The sequence below is a fragment of the Asterias rubens genome, chromosome 7 (assembly GCF_902459465.1).
Source record: "Asterias rubens chromosome 7, eAstRub1.3, whole genome shotgun sequence".
In the NCBI taxonomy this organism is placed as follows: domain Eukaryota; kingdom Metazoa; phylum Echinodermata; class Asteroidea; order Forcipulatida; family Asteriidae; genus Asterias; species Asterias rubens.
In genome coordinates, this window is record NC_047068.1 from 11,922,824 (window position 1) to 11,941,998 (window position 19,175).

At 36.5% G+C, this 19,175-nt stretch overlaps 1 protein-coding gene across 2 annotated transcripts in view; it reads right to left on the reverse strand.

Moving 5' to 3' along the window:
• LOC117293046 (transient receptor potential cation channel subfamily A member 1-like) overlaps positions 1–19,119 on the reverse strand; it is a 30,205-nt gene extending 11,086 nt beyond the window's left edge. Inside the window, exons 1-13 of one of the 2 annotated variants that reach the window (XM_033775260.1) lie at positions 17,034–19,119; positions 15,848–16,277; positions 14,911–15,028; positions 11,543–11,721; positions 10,818–10,925; positions 9,973–10,081; positions 8,659–8,756; positions 6,668–6,840; positions 4,617–4,665; positions 3,706–3,987; positions 2,642–2,724; positions 1,256–1,417; positions 168–279 (exon numbers count right to left, since the gene is read on the reverse strand). In XM_033775260.1, the coding sequence (XP_033631151.1) occupies positions 168–279; positions 1,256–1,417; positions 2,642–2,724; positions 3,706–3,987; positions 4,617–4,665; positions 6,668–6,840; positions 8,659–8,756; positions 9,973–10,081; positions 10,818–10,925; positions 11,543–11,721; positions 14,911–15,028; positions 15,848–16,219 (1,845 nt within the window). In that variant the 5' untranslated portion in view covers positions 16,220–16,277; positions 17,034–19,119. Of the gene's footprint in view, positions 1–167; positions 280–1,255; positions 1,418–2,641; positions 2,725–3,705; positions 3,988–4,616; positions 4,666–6,667; positions 6,841–8,658; positions 8,757–9,972; positions 10,082–10,817; positions 10,926–11,542; positions 11,722–14,910; positions 15,029–15,847 lie in introns of both variants that reach the window. The other variant, XM_033775259.1, reaches the window with a different exon arrangement.
• Positions 19,120–19,175: the final 56 nt, after the last annotated feature.

The window sequence follows — 19,175 nt, forward strand, 5'->3', positions numbered from 1 at the left end:
AACTGCTGCGGATTTTCGACGATATCTAAAAAACGCCAACACCTTTTGAAATGAAACTGTACAGGTTAGCTTTATTGTGTATATCTTCATTCAAATACTACAAAAGCAATCGAACGGTAAACAAAAAAAAGGTATGCATGCCATTTAAAAGAAACATCATACAGCACCTTATCTCTGTCTTGTGCATTGATGTCAGCGTTGTGTTCTATCAAGACGGCAATAGTGTGCATCCGATTCAGCTGAGCAGCGAGGGATAAGACGGTCTTCCACTCATCATTCCTAGACACAAGAAATGTATAAAACAATATTGGTTAAAACAAGGTATTTGGCATAACGTCATCTGAAGTCTATTCTTATTAAAGATTTATGTCTTTGGTGCATTTTAGTTCTTTGGGGTTACAACATGTATGGGGTCTGATGTCTTTAAGATTTTCGATGTAGATGTCTTGGAGGTTTTTGAGGTCTTGGAGGTTTTTTAGGTCTTTAAGGTCTGATATCTGAATGTTTTAGGTCTGGAACCTTTGACGTCGTTGATGTATTTCATGTCTTTGAGGATTAGGTTTTTGTCGATTTTTAGGTCCTTCTTGTGTTTAGGTTTTCGGGGATCTTTGAGGTACTTGGAGTCTTGGGTTCTTGAGGATATGTCTAGTGGTTCTGTTGATGTCTTTTGAGGTCTGTTTAGGGCCAAAGTCGTTTAGGTCCTTGATGTCTCTGGTTTTGTTTGATGTCTTGGAGTTCTCTGATGCGTTTGATGCAATTAAGGGTATTTGGAGTAGTTTGGATCGTCTGAAGTCTTAAAGTTCTTTGAGGGTTTATGAGGTATATGAGGTATTTGAGATCTTTAATGTCTTTGGGGGTATTTTAGGTCGTAGTGTTTATGTTAATTTGTTATTTTGTTTATTATTATTATTATTATTATTATTTTTTTTTTTTTTTGGGGGGGGGGTAATTAAGGTCTTTGTGGTCCTTTTTTTCAGAGCATGCCCAGTCTTCGATTACTTGTAATCAGTACAGTTTTTATTATTAATGATGCAATAAAACTGGGGCTCGTATTACACTGCTATGATCCAAACCTTCTCCTAAATCAGTGGAAGAATAAATCGTGTCATTAAAATTACTCTTGATCAATCTTTTTTTTAAAGAAATTTGAACAGACCAATTTTGTTCTTATCTTCTGGAAATACTGTTAGAGTAAATTGGTTGAAAGAACAACATGTTATAATCTATAAAAAAAATATTTAAAAAACATACCCACCTCTTATAAATATCAGCCCCCATGCCCAGCAGGAACAAAATGACGCAATGGTGGCCTCCCCGACTGGCCAATAGGAGTGGAGTATTACCGTCTACGTCATCATCGTTTAAGAAATTAGGGAAGTTCTTTAAAAACGTCTCCACACATGATAGGTGACCGAACCTAGTAATACAGAAATAAATAAACAAAGGTATCCGTGGTTAAAATAAAAGCACCAAAGAACTGTTGATTTGACATAAAGAATTGTTGGTACTTTGTGTATACGACACAAAACCCAAACGAATACAGATTTACATCAATTTTACACGGTTAAAAATAATGATGATAGACATTTTCCATAATTTGTTTAGTTGCGGAGTTGCAGTAATTTATGAGAAATGAGTACAACAATGTCACAAAAATAATTTCCGTCTCAGTGCTTTTAGCTTGTACAAGGAATGTATGCGACTCTCCTATAAACACATTGCTTTGTGATTTTCACTTTTTTTCTCTCAAAATCTTGACGACTATCGATGCTGAAGCTTATATCACATACATCTTCATTCACAGTGAGTAGGGATTCATGTCATGGCAAAAAACTCGATCTACAAAAGATATCAAAACCTTTAAAACTGATGAAGCTCATCCGAGATGATGAAACTTATAAACATAATCTTCGTTCACAGAAAATAGGGATTCATGTCATGGCAAAAAAAAAACTGATGAAGCTCATCCGAGATGATGAAACTTGTATAACATACATCTTCGTTCACAGAAAATAGGAATTCATGTCATGGCAACAACAACAACAACAAAATCTACAAAAGGTATAACCCTTTAAAACTGATGAAGCTCCTCAGAATTGAATTTGGAACCAGTTATGATTGCATTGGCTGATAACCTGTTCCTGTTATAGGCAACCATTCTTGTTTTAATTGGTTTGTTATGAAATTTATATGGTTAGAAAGGTGTTTTAAAAGTAGTATAATGATCGACAGAAATATGCATAGCACTTGCACAGTTTTCTTTTTCGTCGTGAACTAAGCCGGCACGCTAATTTTTTGAGTCAAATTTTTGTCTCCAAAAAAATGGCCGACAGTATTATAAGTAGGATATGAAACTTTGCATGGTGGACATACGATTTAAAATGGTTTGCGGTAACACTATGCAATGACTATTTCTAAATGAGTTGGGGGTTGTTCTGAAAAGAACCGTTGGTTTCAACTCGACGTTTCGATCAGTATGCTCTGATCGTCTTCTGGAGACAGTGTTATAGTTCGCGAGGTAATAGGAAAACCGTGCAATTTTGAGGTATTTGCATTCTATATAACAAACGGTTTCAAACGCTTTTAATGGACCAACTCGTGTCCCTTTAAACCAGTTCCGGAAATAAGATGCAATACTCACTGTGCTGCGATATGGAGAGGCGTTTTCTCGTCCACATTTCTCGTACCTCCTTTTGCACCTTTGCTGATCAGCATTTCCATCAGCTGAAAAGCAGGATAGAAAACAAATTTCCATGGGTCAAATTGATCTACATTCCGGGTCCCGAGAGGGGGCCTGACCCATCCACAGGTCTGGTTGACCCTGAAACTAATACATCAATGAGATTTTGACTAGGACTCTGCATCTGTTTGACCAATTTACGGATAATTTTTGACCAGGATTATCATATTGACCCAGACATTGGTCAGGTTCTCCGGACCCGGATCAATTCTGACCTAGAAGTTGATAGAGAGCATAATACAGAGAAGTTTATTTGATTAACTTAACCGTCCAGTTTTAATTTGAGCTAATTTTATTTAAAAGCCCTTCCATTTTAAAGACACTGGACACCCTTGATAATTGTCAGGGACCAGTCTTCTCACTTGATGGTGTATATCAACATAATGCATAAAATAACAAACCTGTGAAAATCTGAAAAAGAATTTCAAAAAGTACAACACATCAGCAAGTAATATTTTCAGGGAAGATTTCTATTATTATTATCTCCAAATGTAAATGTAAATCTGCAAAAAGCACCCAGACCCTTTAAAGCCTGAATGAATAAATACATTAAAATAAAAGTGATCCAAGTCGTTCTTGTATTTTGTAAATATCGTTGCGGTACCTGCTGCCAAAACATAGGATTCGAACTGCCTCAACCGGGCAATCTCGGTAGTCTAGTTGGTAAGACACTGGTTTGTATTACAAGGGTCGTGGGTTTGAATCCCACCCGAGTAATATGCCTGTGATATGTTTTCACAGGACTCGGGGAAAGTACTGAGTATACAGTGCTAACACACATCGGTGTATGGGTAAAAACCAAAATTAATATTCATTATCCCGGATGCCAATTTAACATCTATTTGTAAATCATGTTGACTTCCTTGTTTTCACACTGCGGGACTGAGAATTTCATGTTTTAAACCAATGTGACCAATAAATGAATGAATAAATGAATGAATGAATGAATGAATGGTCCTAGTTACCTGTTTGTTCCCAATCTCAGCGGAGTAATGCATTGGGCTGTGGTCTAACTTATCCTGATGCTCCATCAATTCAGATCCAGTCTCCGACTCAATAATGATGTCTACCAGTTCACAATGCCCCATCTCAACGCACCAATGAAGACACGTCTTAAGTTGATGATCTTTGATAGTGATGTCAGCTTTCTGAGCTACAAGTTCCCGGACTACGTCAGCGTGACCCTTCCAACAGGCCAAGAGTAGAGGGGTAAAACCATCCTTTCCAACGGCGTTGATTTTGGCTCCCTGCACCGGGAAATAACACAAGACGAATACGATTTTTTTCACAGTTAAGACATGGACACCTTCGGTAATTGTCAAAAACAAGTGATCTCACTTGGTGTATCCCAAAATAATGCATAAATTCACATATCTGTGTAAAAATTTTCCCAATTGGTCATCAAATTTTCAAGAGAATAATAAAAGGAAAAACACCATTGAGGCACAAAATGTGTGTGCTTTCATCTCCGATACAGAATAATAGGAGTCTTTTATTATACTAGTGAGAAATTACCTCTTTCTCAAAAACTACGTTACTTCAGAGGGAGCAGTTTCTCACACTGTTTTATACTATCAACAGCTCTCCATTACTCGTTACCAACTAATATGCTAAAAATTATTTTGAGTAATTACCAGTTATGTCCAGTAGCTTTAAGATAGGTCGGTTGATCACCTATTTGCACTCTGTGTTTTTAATGTGTTTTGCTGACTATGTCTTTACTTACGTTTTGGTTTTGGCACTTTTTTGTTTTAGTTTTTGTTTTTAGTTTTTTTTTCAGTTCTACATTTTTTCTCATGTTTGTTTGCTTTCTATAATATTCTGATAACGCGCTTCTGATCATTAATTTATGTAAATTTTACAATTAATTACTCACGTTTTCAAGCAATAGTTTCACCATCGGCAGACGGTTAAACATTGACGCCCTGAAATAAAACAAATTCCAAGTTAGAGAGTTTACTGATTTTCAAACCAGAAAGTAAGAAATGTCGTCAACAAACTAAAGGCCCGGTCACACAGGCCCCGATAACGAGAACGAAAACGAGAACGATACAAATGCACGGTCGCGATTGGTTGAATTGCTCCACGCAGAATACGCCCACGCTCAATCAACCAATCGAGGGCGTGCATTTTTATCGTTATCGTTGTCGTTCTCGGGGCCTGTGTGATCGGGCCTTAAGACGTTATATCAGAAAAAGAAGATACATGTATTATCATTGTTTGTTTGTTTGTTTTGATTTTGTGTGTGACTTGATTTGGTTTTGTTGCTTTATCTTGCTTTATTATGTAAAGACGAATGGCCCAATTATTCCAAAGAGAAATTTAAACGAATTTTGAAATATGAGTGTTTCAAAATGCAAAACATGCAAAAGCTGTCGCATATTCCCAATTCAAGGAATAGAATTTCAGTTATTTGTACATGGATGATGGACGTAAGCAAATGCCGGGGTCCCAATAACAAGTCGTTTCTAGATTTTAATTTACTACCCCTTATTATTAGCGTTTTTTTAAAAATCATTTATACCCTTTATTGAAAGCTTTCACATAACAATAACTTTTGAGATTATATATCTTTAAAAACAATTCGGTTGAACCAAGTGGTATTCTCTGTTACCCACAATGTCAAACTAAAAGTACTCTTGGAATTCGTGTTTTTAAGTGTGTTGCCACTAAACTTTGGAATTCTCTCCCATAGCCTACATGCCACCATGATCGCAAAAAAAACGTTGCTCAAGACCCATTTATTTGGACAGGCTTTTTATTAGTTTTGCCTTTGGCTAGCTGATATAATTTCTGTTGATAGTTTTGTATTATTATTCGTGTATTTTGACAGTGTATTTCTTTTAAAAATATTCTTAAATAGCTGTTAGCACCTTATAGTTTTACTATAATTGTAATGCGCATCGGAGCATATTTTTATAAGAAACTTATGCATAATGAATGAGTAAATTATTAATTTATTGTATATGTTTTCTTTTAAAGCTTTTAAATGAGTTCACGATGTCCATGATCAGCATCAGGTGTGACAGGAATCCTGTATTAAACACAATCAATGAATCAACCAATCAATCAATCAAGTCGAGCGCCATCTAGAAGCTTTAGCCAGCTCAGTGATTTTTTCTCCAGATGTTACGGTCCAGCATGCAGAAGCGTAGTTCCTCAGCGCTGGTCAAGCCGGTGTCTCGTTTTCAGTGTATACCCGTGATTTTCGGAAACGCTCTATGTTGTATATACATTTAGAAACGAAACAACTAAAATGAAGCGTTTTAAGATATCACCGAAAAGCTGGAGCTGTTATGTCTTCACAGGAAGAATAATCCGAAATCGGAATACACAATCTGAGAAATGTTTCTGTCAGTAACGCTTCTCAGATTCAATAATTGAGGGGGATAAAACTGATGAATGTTTTATTCAAAGACACTGGACACTATTGGTAATTGTCAAAGACAAGTCTTCTCACTTTGTGTATCTCAACATTATGCACAAAATAACAAACCTGTGAAAATTTGAGCTCAATTGGTCATCGAAGTTGCGAGATAATAATGAGAGAAAAAACACGTGTCAATTAAGTTGTGTGCTTTCAGATGATTGATTTCGAGACCTCAACATTCTAGATGCTTTAGTCTCGAAATCAAATTCGTGGAAAATTACTTCTTTCTCGAAAAGTACTCCACTTCAGAGGGATCCGTTTCACATAATGTTTTATACAATCAAACTCTCCTCATTACTCGTTACCAAGTAAGGTTTGATGCTAATAATTATTTTGAGTAATTACAAATAGTATTCAGTGCCTTTTACCTTATAACCGAAGTGATGTGATTCTCAAAATGTTGTATATTGTCGAAAACAACTACACTTCTAATAAAGTTAGTTTTTTATTCACATTAATTCTTATAAATAAAAAAATAAAAATTTAAAGATAAATACTTGTGTAGCGGTGTCATGAGTTCATCATCTTGATATTCAATTGTTGCTTCGTATTCAATCATCATTGCCGCCATATCAACGAAACCCATGACTGCGGCGAGATGAAGTGGGGTCTGTCCGGAGTTTTTCTGCACGTCTACGCTTGCACCATTTCTCAGGAGAAACTCCACTAGCTGTGAAGAGATTTTTTTAAAAAGCAAAACAAAAATGCGGTCATGTGAGGTTCGCGGTTGCACCATGAAGAACTGGTGGTTTATATAGCACCATGTGTAAAACTCTTTTGAGTAGTGTTGGTTCTAAGACGAACCGGTGGTTGATAACTCAACGTTTCAATCAGTATGCTCAGACTGTCTTCAGGAGGACGAGTTGTCAAGCACCGGTTCTTCTCAGAAACAAAGAGCTTTACACACTACGGCAAACCTCTCCTGAATACTCACACCATGCAAAGTTTCAAATGCTACACGCTTTGTAAAAATAAAATTTTAATCTATAATGTAAAAGACACTGGACCCTAATGGTAATTGTCAATGCCCAGTCTCACCACTTAAAACATATGCATAAAATAACAAAAAACTATCAATATTTTAGCTCAATTGGTCGTCGAAGTTGCGAGAGAATAATGGAAGAAAAAACGCCCTTGTTGCATTATGTTGTGTGCTTTCAGATGCTTGATTTCGAGACCTCAAACTCTGAGGTATCGAAATCAAATTCATGGAAAATTACTTCTTTCTAAAAAAAAACTATGTTACTTCAGAGGGAGCCGTTTCTCACACTGTTGTATACTATCAACAGCTCCCCATCACTCGTTACCAAGTAAGGTTTCATGCAAATAATTATTTTGAGTAATTACCGTAAATGGCACTGTAAAGTATTTCTCACCTTTCAACTTTGTTACTCTACATTGTGTACGGTAAATTAATCTATCATGTGACTTAGAGACATGCTTTTGGTTATCTCTGTTTTTAAAGGGAAGGTATACGTTTGGTAATTACTCAAAACAAATATTAATTTTAAAACTGACTTAATAACGAGCATTGTAGAGCTGTTGATAGTATAAAACATAGTGGGAAACAACTCCCTCTGAAGTAACGTAGTTTTTTAGAAAGAGGTCATTTCTCACTAAAATAATAAAAGACTTCTTGCCAGAAGTATTTTATTCCTATCTGAAAGTACACAAATCCGTCCAACAAGAGTGTTTCTTTGTTTCATCATTTTCTCGCAACTTTGATGACCGATTGAGCCCAAATTTTCACAGGCTTGTTATTTTATGCTTATGATGGGACACACCAAGTGAGAAAACTGGTCTTTGACAATTACCAATAGTGTACATTACCTTTAACAGAGATATGTAATAGATGTAAATTTTTACATCGGGTACAAATATTATTTGGTTGTTGCCCTTACATCGATGTTTATAAAGCGCTGTGAACATACTCATTACTTTCCCGTGTAATGTGAACAAACTACAGGTAAAACAGGTGAGATTCGAACCCATGACATTTGCCACGAGAACAGATGTAGACCACCGAGCTAGGAACCCCTGACACATATTGTGTAGTTACACCGATAAACTCAGTCATTAATAGAAATTGGTGTAAGGGCAAAACAACATAATGATATCTATTACGAAACATGGTCGACCGAAATAGACATTTAATTTTGGTTTATTTATTTAAAAATAAATTCCAAATATCTGGGTGACATTAATGTCTGTGAATTCCATGCATCCTTAATAAGAGACGTGTCCAGAACACAACCAGAACATACGCTTTAAAAACACAACGAGTTGAAAAGAAGACTACAACAGGAGTGAGTTTTTTTTTTTTTTTAAGTAGGGTTCGTTAAAAAAAAATTGATTCATAGACCGATATTACTGCCAAAATATGATACACTTGCCCAAATTAGTCCGGGTTGTTTAATAACTTCAAAGTTTGTTTTAAAATCACAAGCGAGGCTGGGTGATGGGAAGAGATAGGTGAACCCAGGCCTACCTTGGCGTGCCCGTTTTTTGCGGCGGCATGCAGCAGTGAGTTCCCTTCGTTGTCGGTATCTTCCAGTATATCATTTGTACTCAAATCTTGAGACGATGCTGGAACAAAGAGAAAGACAAAATGTTACTATTATATCCTCTGACGTGTCTTTAAGGCACTGGATACTTTTGGTAATTACTCAAAATAATTATTAGCATGAAGCCTTACTTGGCATAACGAATAATGGAGAGCTGCTGATAGTATAAAACATTGTGAGAAACGGCTCCCTCTGAAGTAACGTAGTTTTTGAAAAAGAAGTAATTTCTCACTAAAATATTTGTGTTTGATTTTGAGACTTCAGAATTAGATTTTAAGGTCTAGAAATCAAGCATCTGAAAGCACACAGCTGTGCTGGATAATCCCCGACAAGAACGTCTATCGGAAGGACGACTGTACGTGAAGAAAGTGTTCATCTTAAAAGATTTGGGTACTTTTTTCAGCACAAAACATAATGTCCAAATAGTTACATTAAACTTACTCAGTTTGAAGATAATGATAGAAAGCTTCCCTTAAAATATTACTTGCTGAGGTGCTGTAGTTTTTAGGAAGTCTAAACAATGTCACGAAATTAATGTTCGTCTCAGTCTGTCAGTGAGACGAACATTATTTTGCATGTAAAAACGTAGTAACCAGGTATGGTATGCTGTAATGGTAAAATACCATCACTGGTTAATACCTTTTTTACATGCTAAAACTGAGAATAAAGACATTTTCGTAACATTGTTTTACTCATTTCTCAAAAACTACAGCACCTCAGCATGTAATATTTTAATGGAAGCTTTCTACTATCACTATCTTCAAACTGTTTGTAAAAAGTACCCAGACCCTTTAAGAAACGAAAAGCAACCCACTGGGGTTCTGATCCAAGGTGGGATTCGAACTGGGGTCTATTAAAGGAACACGTTGCCTTGGATCGGACGAGTTGGTCTATAAAAAGCATTTTGTAACTTTTTGTTATAAAATGCATATGGTTAGAAAGATGTTTTAAAAGTAGAACACAATGATTCACACAAATTTGCCATAAAAATGCGTGGTTTTCCTTTTACTTTGCGAACTAACACGGTCGGCCATTTTTATGGGGGTCAAAAATTTGACTCCCATAAATGGCCAACCCAGATGTGTTTGTGTGGATCATTATATTCTACTTTTACAAAACCTTCCTACCCATAAGCATGTTATAAAAAACGGTTATAAACGCTTTTCAAAGACCAACTCGACCGATCCAAGGCAACGTGTTCCTTAAAGGTGAAAGGCACAGTGATCCAGTGTTTGTACCTGTTTTTAGGATTGTCTCTGTCATGTCGAGATGTCCAGAGGATACTGAGAGCATGATTGGAGAGATGTTATTGATGTCTTTAACGTCGATTTTGGCGCCGTAAGTTATCTATGGATAAAAACAAAACACTAAGATTTCAAACATATTCTGATGAAGTAAATGTATAGATTGTAGCAGTGCAATGCATTGTGGAAAGTTTCTGATTATCTTAAAGTCACCTGGAAGTGGTTTTTTGTCAAAATAAAGCTTTTTTTGTCACTTATATGTGTATTGATGAGTGGAATGTGAATAAACAGTTAACTAAGGTTCTAAAAAAAAAACTAGTTCTTATCTTATTTACAAATTTAAGAGTAGGCCCCGACCCAAGGGGGCGCTGTTCATGACTTCAATCGAGGCGCGACATTTGAAGAGAAAATGCATCCAGCAGCAATACACTTGGTCGGCATTGCCGGAAAAATGCAAGAAAAAAACTGTTTTCGAAACGTACAAACTCACGACGTGGACTTGAATGTACGTCCCAAACGAGTAGGCGGAGTCAACCTCCCAAATCAACTTTGTATATATTTTTTTTTAAATATAAATCGTTACAAACAATTACTAAAAAATGGTTTTATTGTTACTAAACATATACTCTTATCTTTGAAAAAATAAAAATTCTATTTCCAGGTGACTTTAAGTGTTTGATGTATGTGGTAAACAATGGGATAGTCATTCCTCATTCCGTCAAATTTGAAATTTTTAAAACGAAATAACAATAACTTGTTGAATTAATTATACTTTTACACAAACCATCTTTAAAAACAAGTGTGCTTTTCTTTAAAACCATAACTATTTAACAACTCACCAGCAGCCGCAATGCCTCCACGTTGCCGTTGAGTGCGACCATGTGTAACGGTGTTATCAGATCGTTATTTCTAACATTAACTTGACCTTTGTCAGCTTCCATTAAAACCTGGATAATAGACAAACAAATCTCGGAATTAAGCCATGTCACTTCTCATGCGAATTCCTCTAAACGATAGGAAAAGAGCGTTTAAAGGGAAGGTACACGTTTGGGAATTACTCAAAACAAATCTTAACATAAAATCTGACTTTGTAACGAGCATTGGAGAGCTGTTGATAGTATAAAACATTGTGAGAAACGGCTCCCTCTGAAGTAGCATAGATTTTGAGAAAGAGGTAATTTCTCACTAAAATAATAAAAGACTTCTAACCAGAAGTCTTTTATTCCTATCTGAAAGCACACAAACTTGTCTAACAAAGTTGTTTTTTCTATCATCATTTTCTCGCAACTTCGATGACCGAGTGAGCCTAAATTTTCACAGGCTTGTTATTTTATGCTCATGTTTTCGTCTTGTGTTATTTCCCGTTGGAAAGGATGGTTTTAGTCTTTGCAAATTGAGGAAATAAAAGAATGTTACAACTTGTTTTAATGGATGTACCTGGTAAAGGGGGGGGGGGGGTCAAGTGTCCTTTACTTCAAATTAGGCAACATTTGACTTTGCTCAATTTCATTAATTCCACAATAAGTATATATTATACGTTTTACAATAATTATATCATTTAAACCTGAATGACGTCAGCAAGTCCCCTCCTTGCGGCCAGGTGAATTGGTCTCTGCCCGTTAGTCGTAGACGCGTCACAGTTTGCTCCGTGGTTAATCAAAGCCCGTACGGCTTGTGTACATCCATACCGCGCAGCAAAGTGAAGAGGAGTTAAACCCACTTCCGTAGAGGTTATATCTACATCTGCAAACAGTGGACAGTGTGGAGAAATTGAAAAAGTTGAGGTTCGTTGATGGTAACACCATGTGAACATCTTTTTTTAATAGGTTTTGAGTGTAGTTTTGATTTTTGAGTGTGAGGTTTTGCAGCACCAAGTGAAAACCTCTTTTGAATAGTTTCGGTTTTTAAAGTGTACTTTTGTTTTTGAATGTGAGGTTTTGCAACACCAAGGGAAAATCTATTTTGAGTTGTGTTGGTTCTGAAGAGACTCGGTGGTTGGATAACGGTTTCGATCAGTATGCTCCGATAGTCTTCAGGATAAAACCTATTTAAAATGTGGTTATATAGCGGAAAGAAAGAGCCGCAAGGGAATGGATAAATAAACTGTGCTTTGCACATTGAGGCCAACATAAGTCTTTGAGTAACATGTCCCACGTTATATAGGATTTGAGGCATTGCATGATGAGGTTTGAGGCATTGCATGGTGAGGTTTGAGGCATTGCATGGTGAGGTATCAATGTGTATTTGGTTTGCGGTAACACCATGTGTGTATCTACTTGCCAGGTAGAGTTGTTCTTAGGGAACTGTCTTGCTCTACTGCCGTGGAGTAGATAATCGGAGGTTCGGGAGACTTCTCAGTTCTGAAAAGAACTGTCCTGCTTTTTAACTATTACCAGGGCGGATGGTATAGAAATTAGACTGGACTACATGTACTACTTTAGCTTATAGGATCGTAATTAACTGTACTGCCGCGGAGTCAGTTCTGAGATTGGTCTCAACGTTTCGACTAGCTTGCTCTAGTCATCGTTTTTTATACAAAAACCATGTCAACATAAAAACAGAACCATAAGCTACAAACGTTACTCAACTTGGAACACTGAAATCCGCTTATTTCTAACGGTGAGAAAATGATAGAGGCTGGATGACAGTATTGACGTCGCAATTCATTTGTTATATTTAATTGAACCGGTCATTTGACTGGTTGAGATAAAACATATGAAATTTAAAAAAACTTGTTTCTAAAAGTGTACCTATGGAAAATCTGAGCACACCATCAACAAGCCTAATGTAAATCCTATATATGCACATTTCATAAATAGGCCTAAATTAAATATATTTATGGAAATACGTATTTGAAAAGATGTCTTTAAATAAAATTACTTTCAGCATTTTCATTTGTTACTGACTCGCTCAATGACAAAGAATCAAGCTAAAGTGAAATGCCCCTTTATTTTAAGTCATGCTTCCAATGATCAACGTAAACTGAATTTGGTAAATCTTTTGAAATTGTTGCTATTCAACCGCAGCTATCTTGGACCACCGCTGTGATCGAGGAGAGGGTGCTCATAATATTGTGAAGACGGGCTAAATTAAAATCCAATTTAAAGCTCGCAAAATATTGCGATTGACAGCAATTGATAACAATAGACACTAAGCAACAATGGCAATTGAACTTGACAGCAATTGATAACAATAGACATTAAGCAACAATGACAATTGAACTTGATACCTGTGTGGTATATGACGAGGTACGTCCAAGGTTACAAAGTGAAAGAAATGTTGAGAGCCTTTTCAATGACGAGATCTAGTTCTTGGGGGTGTTAGGTTTTGCTTCGGTGGTTTTGAGCGGTCATACTGTGTCTCAGTGTATGCTAGGCAGAGTGTGCTAGGCTTTGGTTTATTGACCCACTTTCCTCTGTTGGTGTTCGATGAGGCATAATGTACCTGCTGTGTTTTCATTGTGTGTTTGGTATCTCAGTTCTGGTGTTCTGGCTTCGATTGCTTCTATGATTTTGAACGGTTATTCATTCCTCAAATGCAGCATTCAAGGTGCCAGACTTTGGTTCCTTGACCTGCTTTCATCTGTTGGTGTTCGTTATGGGGCATTCATTCATTCATTTATGTTAAGAAAACAACTGGCGACACAAAGCTAAACTATGTGGCATTAAAATGTAAAAAGAAATATTGATAAACATCACACAGAAAACATAAATACATTGGCATGGTGTACTTTTAGTGTTTTCATTGTGTTTGGTATTTTAGAAAAGTCTTTAGGGGATTTAAGGGTGACAAGACATCACTCTTAAAATTAATTGCAATGCAAAATTCTTGTTAGAGCAGTACAATAGATTTCGATAGAAGCATTTGGAGACGCATTTTATTTTTGAAGGAATGTGGTTACGGAAAACAAAACGCTTTTCATCCCCCAAAAATTTGAATCTTAGAAGCGTTATTTATACAGTAACGTTTCTCAGATGTGTTTCCCATTGACATATTATTCTTTTTGCGTGGACATAACCGCTTCAGATTTTCGGCGAAATCTCAAAAACGCCACCATTTTTTTGAAATGTTCACATGTTAGTTCTATTGTTTACATCTACTTTCATGATTAAAACAATCGTATCGGTTCCAGAAAGCAAAAGTTTGTTTTCCTTTTAAAGGCACTGGACTCAATTGGTAATTACTCACAATAATTATTGGCATAAAAACTTACTTGGTAACGAGTAATGGGGAGCTGTTGATGGTATAAAACATAGTGAGAAACAACTCCTTTTTAAGTAACGTAATTTTTGAGAAAGAGGTAAATTTTCACTCATAATTAAAGACACAAGCTGAAGCATTAGGCACCTGTAAGCACTCTAAGCAATGCAACATGGGTGTTTTTCGCAGATTCGATGACCAATTGAGCCCAAAAATTGTACAGGTTTGTTAATGTATGCATCCGTTGGGATACACCAAGTGAGAATATATCTGGGTCTGTTGTTTGTATAGTTTTAAATTTGTATCTAGTTTTGTGTGCATTGTTGAATCTGTGTAGTCACTAAACAAATTTTTACATTTGCATATTGTTCATAGTTCGTTGTAAATTGATGGATTAATTTCTCGTATTTTTAAAATTTTCCATTTTATGGGTGTAGGCCCTATATAATACTTTTAGGTCTACCGTTTCTAATGTTTTAAATTTGTATCTACTTTTGTCTGCATTGTTGTATCTTTTTTATGTCGGTTATTTTTCGGTTTAAAAGTATTTAGCCGACATTATTTTAGTTGGTCTTGATTTTTGCCTTTTAGTTTTTATTGTTAGGCGCATTGAGGAATGTTTGATTCATATTGCGCCTTATAAATGCTGTTTATTATAAATTATTATTAATACTCATCTTTGTCACAACCAAACATGTCCAGTGCCTTTAACTTCAAGATTCCATACTATACCTGCATAACTATCGAGAAGCTCCGTCATTTCTTCGAGATTATTACTCTGAGCAGCTAAATGGAGAGCAGAAAACCCTTTCTTGTTTAGTTGATTGACGATGGCCGCTCTCTCAGATTTCTACAAACCAACAATTGACAAATAAAACATCAAATGACCGATATTGTTTTGATCAATAAATAAAGATGTCCGCCATCTTAGATTTCCATAAACCAATACTAACAAAAACATCATCAATTTAATACTTCAATTTGATCATTAAATGAAGATGTTTGAAAAAGTAAAGATTTGTAAATGGAAATACGTCATCTTATGTCCCAAGTGTGGTAAAACATCTCCATTTAATGATACATGAAGATTTGTATAAACCAACAATTGAGAAAAAAAAAAACAATTCAATTGACGTGAGTAAAACATCTTCATTCAATGATCAATGAAGATTTGTAAAAACCATCAAATTTGGAAAAAAAACTTCATTGACTCAAATGCAGTAGAAAATGTTCGTGTGATGGACAATGCAGATGTTTATGAACCAAAATTGAGAAGAAAAAATTATTGACCCAAATGCAGTAAAACATCTTCATATTATAATGATCAATGAAGATTTTTGTGAACCAACAATTGAGAAAAAAACTTCATTGATCCAAAAGATTTTGCTAAACCAACAATTGAGAAAAAAACTTCACTGACCCAAACCGTAAAGCATTATTCATTTAACCTTCATCTATAAACAAAAATTTGAACAAAAAACCTTGATAATTAAATGAAGATGTTCGAGAAGAAAAAGGTTCGTAAATGAAAATGCGTCGTCTTAATATAACCCAAGTTCGGTAAAGGTATATGATGATATTTGATATTATTTAAATTAAAGTATAGAAAGATGATTTTTCTCAGCAAGAGGATAACCCAAGAACTAGAAACAATCATTTTACAACTGACCGGTTCATACGCTGAATCCTTTGGAGAAGAAAATTTGTCTCCAGTCTCTGAAACCACAGGTTCCTTGAGCATATTCTGCCTGTCTGTTTGTTGGAAGAGCAAAGTATTAGACATTTGCCTCCGTTTGCTTCCAGTCTTCTTCGTCGAAACTCTTGGTTGCCATGACTCTCTTTCAGCCGGACCAACTGTGCTGGTTTTACGCGGTAGGAGTTGACGGACAGGGTCTTTACTGCGGTGTCTACCGAAGGGTTCCGTGTCACTTTGCTGAGAGGGTTCCAGCCGTTCCGGAGGTATGTCCACCAGGGGGATTTGGTACATTTGTTCTTCGTGGTCATTGGATGACCCCTCACGGGAATCGCTATTGGATTCCATTCTGTTGATGTGTCAAGTTGTACACTTGAATCGTCCGATAAAGGAACGAAGTGATTTTCTGCGATTTTTAAAATACAAAAACAATGAGACTTAAATTAACGAACTATGATCTCATTATGATGTTGTGTTGTTAATTGGCCTTTCAGAAATGCTTTGATATAGGGGCAATTTTTTGTTAGCATAAATAATCATACGGATATGGTTGAGTCTGCTAGGAAAGTCACTGTACTACAAATAGACTATGTATACATAAAAACAAACCGATTATTTAGGCTACTTGATACAAAATTAGGGTAAAATGTTGTTAAATAAATTTAATATGAAATCTAAAGAACCATTGAAGAAACATTTGACATCTGTAGAATGTGTCGGGTCACTTCGTACATTTTTAGTGGTAAGAAACGTAGGCCTACATGGTTCAAGAATGCTGACAAGCCATGCTTGACAACCCATCGATCAACAGTACCGTATTGACCAACATCTCGTCCTTGCTGACGACCCAACACAAAGCTTGTATACCATCCCACACGCTGACATTAGATGAAATGTGATTACGTAATGCAATTTATCCACTGGTCAAATATTAGCAATAACTACACTGGTTTTATTATTCAATAGCTACAGTACTTCTAATACGCAAGCTATATAGTCCTACTCAATGTGTAGTTCTCAAAATATGGGTGCAAGAAATTTACTCTCACGCTCCCTATAGGGGCTTACATAACTTATTCCTCCATGCATCAACGGTCTGAGCATGGAGTCTACTAGTAATAAAACAAATTGAAGAGACGAGTTGTCCAGCATCATGACTCACCACTTTTTTTTGCAGATCACCTCCATTTATTATAACCGTCTTCTGAGTTGTCTTGCATGTCAGCAGAATTCCTCATCAGCGGTTCATGATTTATTCATCTATTTGTCAGAACCACAACTTCTTGCACCTTTTCATGAGTTAGATAAGACAGGAAGACTCATTTCCTGCCAGTATTTACTTGTTTTTTTTGGTCAGACTGTGTGTTTGTGAAGACCACACTAGCGGTGCTACAAACTATAAGCATAAGCCAGCCCCACTGCACAAATACAATGCTTTATCGATCGGGGCATGATGGAAGCGTGTGTATGAGCAGTATAACGGAACACAGAGGCAGTTAATAACCACTTTGTGTGCGTTTAAGCTTTAGGCCGATATTGGAAAATCTCAAACATGAAAATCTCCTTCACATTTCATGACTAAGCCAGCCGTATTTCTAAAATTAACCAAGATGTGTGAAAACACCGTGTACTAATTAAACAGTTTTTGAGCCAATTTACAATTTAGACTTCCACACAGAGCCAGCAAGAAGTTGTTTTTCATCACTACATCTGATGAAGTTGCAAAAAGAACGGATGCATACGTTTCTTAATGCAACTCTCACGCTTGGGCGAATATTCTTGCGAATATGGATATTTGAAATTCGCGGTGAATTCACCCAAAATTTGCGAATTGATAGTGAATATTTTCACGTTCGCCCTCGGTCACCCCTCGACCTGTCCGAACCAATATGTTACGAATTTTTACGAATGCTTAACAATGCTAGCCAATGATTGTCAATGCCTTACAATAGCTTACGAAAGTTGCCAACGCTAACGCACGCTTACCAACGTTACCAATGGCTACTAATGCTTACGAAAATCTACGTCGAATGACTGTCTTCGCAACATTCGCTGAAATTAAAAAGCTCTTCCTAAGCACCAAACTGCGCTCGCCAATGCTGTTTCACACTGTTGCGAATAATATAAGAGTGAATTTGCTTACGAATGAAAATATTTGACAATCGCTCATACTTCGCAACATTCGCCGTGTCTTCGTAAGCGTTCGTATCAAATTCGGAGCGGTTACCCGTCACGCCCCATCTCCTTACGAAGATCGGTCAATTTACAAACAGGTTTGTTAATTTCAGCGAATGTTGCGAAGACGATCATTCGCCTCGACATTCGTTAGCATTGGTAAGCCATTGTTAACGTCTGTAAAGCATGCGTAAGCTGTGGCAATGTTCGTAAAGGCACTCGTAAGGCGTTTGTAACCTTCGCGGGTCCCCTTTCTTATACAGATGTGGTGTTGCTGTTTGTCAAACGAACAAGTGGCCAGAGCGAGATTCGCCCCGGTATTAATAGCAATCGCGGAAATTAGTCAGAAAATGGCAAGACATTGGCAACGATGGTAAGACATTTGTAACATTCCTAAGTGCATTATTAACGTTTGTAAGCCCTTTCGTAAGCATTCGCAAGCATTCGTAACATTCGCTAGCAATCGCTTTATTTGTTTTAAATTGTTGGTAAGCTCAGTCGTTGCCTATTTGTAAGGCATTGGCTAGCATGGTCAAGCGCTGGTAAGCATTCGTCATATATTGTTAAGGAGAGGTCGAGGGACGACCGAGGGGTGACCAAGATGAAAATGAATATTCATATAACATCCTAGTATTTGCATTTTTCTGTGATATTCACCATCCAATCGCAATTGTTTGGCGAATTCACCGCGAATGTCAACATTTTTATTCGCGAGAATTTAATCATATATCGCAAGAATATTCGCCCAATTTTGATTGAGTGATCTTCGAAAAGAGGTGGAGAATGACTAGTGAACGTTCCGAAATTGTCACCAAAGCTTACGAAACACAGCGAATGTTGCGAAGTTTGAGCGATTGTCAAATAATTCCATTCGTAAGCCCCATTCGCTAGCATAATTTCCCAAGTGTGAGAGTAGCATTGGTATATGGAAACAATAAATAATTGCCTGAACATTGCAAAATCTTTCTCACTCCTTGCTCTACGTAATTCTCACCAACATCACAATGCGCATTACCCAAAATAACTGTTAGCATAAAACATTAATGTTGTAACGAGTAATGGGGAGCTGTTGATAGTATACAACACTGTGAGAAACGGTTCCCTCTGAAGTAACATAGTTTTGGAGAAA